This window comes from Amyelois transitella, chromosome 2, assembly GCF_032362555.1.
Source record: "Amyelois transitella isolate CPQ chromosome 2, ilAmyTran1.1, whole genome shotgun sequence".
NCBI classification, from domain to species: domain Eukaryota; kingdom Metazoa; phylum Arthropoda; class Insecta; order Lepidoptera; family Pyralidae; genus Amyelois; species Amyelois transitella.
In genome coordinates this window covers 8,171,784-8,178,449 of record NC_083505.1, presented here as the reverse complement: position 1 = coordinate 8,178,449, position 6,666 = coordinate 8,171,784, and the positions used below count along the sequence as shown (strand labels likewise).

The window sequence follows — 6,666 nt, the reverse complement described above, 5'->3', positions numbered from 1 at the left end:
CAATTAATATTAAAACATTACATTTTAATTTGAACTTTCTATATACTTATAATATTTGGTACTAGAATAATATACAAACAAACCTTTGTAAGTAATTCTTACACCAAAGCTTATAAACACAATAAAAAAACGTAATAAGCACGCGAATCAAGATGAAGTCAGGTTTATCTTGAGAACTATTCTTTATAAGTTAGCACACCATTACTTCCTATAGCAAAAACTTGACACATTGCTGCTACATAGCCATTAAAATAGTTCTGAGCAATAAAATGTTTTATTTCCATTGACAGATCAGGAGCTAGGATTCCTTAGGGACCAGCATAACGAGAAACAGGATGTATGGTGTTTTCTTGCATGTGTTCACATCTCTACACTAGTGTTCGCACAATGAATAGAAGTAAAACTACCTATATACCTATTATCATGGACGGACGATAAAAGTTTGTCTATAATGCCCATGTTTATATTATAATGATTTACTTTCTATTTCATCACATCAATTATTGAGTCAAAAGTTAATAGTTTTGTATTGATACATTTAACATAATTTTTAACAGTATCCTAATTAAATAAGTCTTAAAACTGGCAGTAACAATAACCGCATAATTTTATTTTCACTTTTTCCATGGATAGTTTTTATGTATTTTTCCAGTACACGAACAGGTCGCATTGCACACTCCTTGTTTGCAGGTGTCCGGATACGTCACGAGTTCATCGCAGTTGGAAAATAGGTCTTTTTGGAGACACCAATTAGTGCAAAGCTTGCCTCCGATGCAGTTATTTGGGCAATCGCCACAGGGTAAGCCAATTTTGTAAGGATATTGTGTTATGGTCTCAAAGTTTCCACTGAAAAAGAAAAAAAACTGTCATCATTTCTGAAGAATCATTTTTGAAATGCCTTCTTCAAAAATGTTGATAGTATACTAATTTGCCAAGTTCATAATAGTATCTTTAGACATTGCTAGTCAAAGCATAGTAATACGCAGCCGAAATACAAGTCGTAAAAATATTTTCTGAAGATCCTGTGGGAACGGAAAATAACAGACGTTTTTGCACGGGCCAGTGTAAACTTTAATTAACATTGAGATCATTTTAATCCCTTTTGATGTCAAAGAACTGGTAGGTATCTATTGGTATATGGACAATTCAGCAAGAACGGATTATGAAACACTTACGCAGGACAATAATGGCAGACATAATTATAGAAGGACCCCCAGGGCCCGCCCGAGCAATGGGCTACTCCACAGCCCACTTTGTGGCTAGTAGCCCAAGCCATCTGCGTGTAGTGCCCCACAGCATGTAGATCTCTGATAGGATATCCATACTTGAACTTCTTATATTCAAGGAACCAATTTTTCAGTGCGAAGAACCTGAAATGAAATATAAGTTACTAGCTGTGCCTGCGACTTCGTCCGCGTGGAATAGTTAAATTGGGCAAGGATGAATAATTTTATCCGTTTTTTTCCATCATTTCTATAATAAGGAGCGACCTTATAGTTGTAGCGTGATATTATATAACCTAAAGCCTTCCTCGATAAATGGTCTATTCAACACAAAAATAATTTTCCAATTCGAACCAGTAGTTCCTGAGATAGCGCGTTCAAACAAACAAACTCTACAGCTTTATAATATTAGTATAGATAACTATAAATAATAAGGACACGTTTGATCTTAGTATCCTAAATAGACTTTAAAAAAATAATGTTGTCTTGTCCCTAATGCAACAACAAACCTAAGTTTCTATCTCGATATACAGATAGAATGTTAAATTTAATGAGAAAAATAAATTGCAGACTTAACCTTGAAAAAAAAATATTTAGCGAGCTTTGTCAGATAACGTTAGTCGTGAGTAAAAACGTCGTTATTAAATTACCATTGTTGTTTATCCTGAACACGCACAAGTCGATTAATTTTCACTTCAAATCCGACACTTTAATACCTCCAATTAACCCGCGGAAGAATACATGCCGTTGATTTTTAAAGGGCAAGCTCTACTCGGCTATATTTGCCGTGTAATCTGTGATTATGTGTTCACGAATTTACTATTATCCACACGAGTTAATCGTGACGTGATAGTATTTGTACCATCTGTATAAAGAAGGAAATAAAAAAGAACGGCTAATGTAGCAAAAAGTGGACTAAACAAGCAACAGTGTTTATACATTTGCGAGCAATATCTATAAATAGGTATAATTATATTGACACTGGAGTTTAAATATATTACATATAATCTCGGCTATATCCGTTGCGGGGTAGACAGAGCCAACTGTCTTGATAAGACTGAAATACCACGTTCAGCCATATGGCTTAATGATATTATAGATATCCAAATAGTGAGAGGTACTTAATAGGAATATAAGACAAGAGAAGATAAAGTCAATCATGAGAGTCATAAGCAGGCAAAACTATTCAGAATATTTGTTTGTCTCTCTTTGTCTCTCTGTATGCATTCTGCCTTCGAATAGAATCGGATTTTTACAGTTTTATAGATGAATCTAACTGGAAAATCCTTACCATGGAGTCTTCTGCAAAGAGACAAAGAGGTTCTGTCCACAGTTTCCGAGATTAGGCACTGCGTTTTCGCTCGGATCATTGTGTTTGAGAAATATGCACTTATCCGCGTATTTCTGGGCGAGACGTGCTGCTACTGGGTGCCATGACTGAAAAATATTGTAGGAAATATTTTTAAAGTTTATTATAGTTTTATTCACTTACACACATACATATAATCACGTCTATATTCCTTTCGGAGCAGACAAAGCCAATAGTCTTGGAAATACCGATAGGCCACATTCAACTGTTTGGCTCAATGATATACTTAATTGAGTTTCAAATACTTACCGACAGGTTGCTAGACTATTCAACACAAAAAGAATTTTTCAATTCGAACTAGTAGTTCCTGAGATTAGCGCGTTCAAACAAACAAACAAGTGGTAGTACCTATAGATTTGTTAAAGGTTAGTTTTATTATATACTGAATTCATATGACGTTAATAACTTATTTAGTACAATAAACATAATTGTGGATTGATATCGCTTGAGAACGACTTTGCTGCGAAAATTTTAAAGGAACACGTACGTGTGTTTGGAGTTTATGAGATATATAACCTATAGCTAAGTATAAAAACAATGATAAAGAAAGTGTTGTGTTGAATATTTATTTTCGTAAATTTGACCTGTAAAGCAAATTTATCTTCGGCGGTTGAAGATACAGCTCATTCAAAAGAAATTGTATAGTATTCTTATTAAAATCTTTGACATCGACATAAAATTTTAAACATTTATTTAAACATTGAAATTCTTGTAGGTAATAGGTATATATGATATAGTACTTAAATGAGTCTGAATATTTAATTTAAAAAAAAAAGATGATGTTTTTAGAAACATCATAGGTACCTTCATGGTAAACATATTTTGAAATTAACATCTAAATCTTAAATTCTCACCATTAATAACATATTAGACGCACTAGGACGTACTTTAGTGCGGAAAAAATTATGATAAAGAACTATCTTCCTTCTCACGATTGCTCTTCGTGGATTCAAGGCATCGTTGGGTATTTTAGTATGTGGAAAGAGTTCTGGAAAAAAGATTTAAATATTATATCAAAATCCGTGCACAACAAACGAATGTTGCGTGATGCTTAAAAAAAATTGGCTCTGTCTCTACGCTGTAAAGAATAAAAAGTTGACAATATAAAAGCCCACAAAATAATGTAGGTACTTAAGTGTACACATCAGCAGCAATTTTTTTAAATACATACATACATATCATCACGTCAATATCCCTTGCGGGGTAGACAGAGCCAACAGTCTTGAAAAGACTGAAAGGCGACGTAAAGCTGTTTGGCTTAATGTTAGAATTGAGATTCAAATAGGACAGGTTGCTAGCCCATCGCCTAAAAGAAGAATCCCAAGTTTGTAAGCCGATCCCTTAGTCGCCTTTTACGACATCCATGGGTAGGAGATGGAGTAGTTCTATTCTCTTTTCAGTTGGTGCCGGGAAACACATGGCACAAAAATCAATGAAAAATAGTTTGTTTAGGTACTAGAAAAAATTATTTCTCGAAAATAATATTTTTACATAAAAATTAAATAATATAAAATAACATTAATTATTAAAAAACAAAATTGCGATTACTCACGCCTGTCTCGAATAGTTATACTTCTTAGCACTACTACAGCGTTTAATATTATTATGCTATGAAACCATAGTCCTCGAAGTCGCATTTCTGCAACAAAAATTGTTAACTCATATGTAACTATTTACCGAAACATTATCATCGTCTTAATTTGTCCCTTTTCCAATTTCTTGGGCGGTATTTTTATAATTTATCAAATAACTTCCAGCAGTTAACTCGTTAGTATGTATTAAGATAGATATTTTTAGGCTTGTATATTTTTTGCTAATGTTAAATAAATAATCGCTTGTCCGATTAAAAGTTGTGACCAATATTTTTGAGAAGGTCATTCACAAATGGTCAAATGAAAATAATGGATAATTAATGGACAATCATTGCCTTGCAAGTGAGTGACCGGGCGATTTGATTTCATATATGGACACTCGGAATCAATGTCGTGCGATATCGGATTGCATAAAGTACCTACTGAGTAAAATATTATACGTAAGTACTTAGTCGGTTTTTGAAGGCAGCGGTGCCCTAATAAAGCGTGAAACAACAGACGCATATATATATATGCGCCTGTATACATATATATTATATATATATTATACATATATATATATATATATTATATATATATATATATATATATATGTATAATATATATATACATATATGTATAATATATATATATACATATACATCCTGTCACTATTTTAAGCTCTATCATAAGAAATACATATCTATATATTTGTTTTTTCATCTACATAGGTACATATATATAATCACGTCAGTCAGGTACATATATATACACGTTGTGAGGTAGACAGAGCCAACGACTGTTTGGCTTAATGATAGAGCTTAATGATCAGATTTAATTAGTGACAGGTTGTCAGCTCATCAGTCGTCTTGGATGGAAATCGAGTCACGAAGCTTAGTGAAAAAGAAGAAGAGAGTGTTTTCCTGCTAGTCTCTTTTCATTGAACTTATGCAAGTCACGTTATTTGAATATTATTAAGCATGACTATGACTAAATTAAAACATTCACGTTGTAATGGCTGAGTAGTGATTGCTTTGGTAAATAATATTGTCCAGAACCGTAACTAATAATCATGTGAGCTATTTAAAATGCAGTGCTGAAACGAAAATACCTAACCTTAGATATTTATTGTAACATTTAGTTAGATATTGAACAAATCAATAGGTTTTAACCAGCACTAGTAATTTCGAATCTATTCAATTATTAACGTGGCTTTGTCTTCCCCGTAAGAGGTACAAAGATGTGTTATAGAATGTAAGTATGCAGATGTAGCACAAATATTACACTGTTTGCGAAGTTTATGCTATTTGTAATTTAAAGATAATGGGGACCCGAAACAGCACTTAGGTTTTGCAATAAATGTTAAGTACAAGATTGAAAACCTAGAAATAAAGGCGTCTGTTGTAAATCTACTTGTACGCTTATCTACCAACTTACTTTATAAAAAAATAAAACTTAATTAAGAAAAACTGATCGTAAGTTTGTGTGTTCATATTGGAAGATACCCCCTCAGCAAACAAAAAACTTTGTTCAGTTGGACTATTGGCCACAGTAAGGGTTTTTCATAATTCATTTCACTTTTTCAGTATTAGGTACCTAGATACTTTTGTTACAATAAAGCGTAAGATTTGATTTTTTGTAAGTCTATCTACATTTGTATCGAATTTCATATACCTACCTAATTAAAAATTGTTTCAGTAGGTATAGTTAGTGTTATAGTTACACTTATACATTTAATATTAGGTAAGTATAATTGATTTTAAGGAGGCAAACATGGTACCTACGTTCAACATCGTACCTTAAAAGGGCATTTTATTTAGGTAATAATAATAAATGCACTTTTTATTGAGGTAATAATAAAATAAAAAGTTTAGGTACCCTTTTTTAGATAAGAATGAAAATACTTACCCGAAAGTTGCAATAATTTTCTCAAACTACAAAAACACTCGTTGTTTACGTTAAATTTAACGTTTTATGTTGAAGGCATCGTCATTCGTTCTCGAAAATAAAAAATAATAGGATTATAAATTTGATCACGACTTCATCTCCCGAGTGTCGAGTTCGCAATAATTACGGCAACTGGCCGCGCAGTGCCATTCGGAGTAAATTGATCCTTGGTAAATACCATTTATATACATAAAAAATTGATTCTAAGGTTAGTTGTGATCTCAAAACATTTGGCGTTCCGTATGATTCCCGCTATAATTCAGGTAGGTACAAGGTTTAAGAACTCCGTGTTAATACAGAGCTACGCTTGTGGTCAATCTTTACAGGGCAACCCAACCCAAATTGGATTATGGTTAGGTATACATCCACAAGCCTTAGGTTTCCTCGCAATGATTTCACTTTTCAGAGCATCAATTAGCAATCAAACTAAGAAAGAGTAATTGATACGAGTTTGCGATAGATTTTGAAACCGCGCATTTTACCATTGAACCACCGAGCAAGATCTCTTTCTCAGGCACATTAGATTTTAGATCTTCTGTTATATAAATTTAAGACT

General features: G+C 32.9%; 1 protein-coding gene across 1 annotated transcript; it reads right to left on the bottom strand.

Annotated features, from left to right (window-relative positions):
- Positions 1–536: 536 nt before the first annotated feature.
- LOC106133553 (cysteine-rich venom protein TEL1-like) lies at positions 537–6,158 on the bottom strand. Its single transcript, XM_013333326.2, has 6 exons — positions 6,072–6,158; positions 4,145–4,231; positions 3,447–3,580; positions 2,515–2,660; positions 1,176–1,370; positions 537–846 (listed from the first exon to the last, which is right to left on the bottom strand). Exons 2-6 carry the CDS (start codon positions 4,227–4,229, stop codon positions 615–617), a joined length of 792 nt encoding a protein of 263 aa, XP_013188780.2. The 5' UTR covers positions 4,230–4,231; positions 6,072–6,158; the 3' UTR covers positions 537–614.
- Between the last annotated feature and the right edge of the window lie 508 nt (positions 6,159–6,666).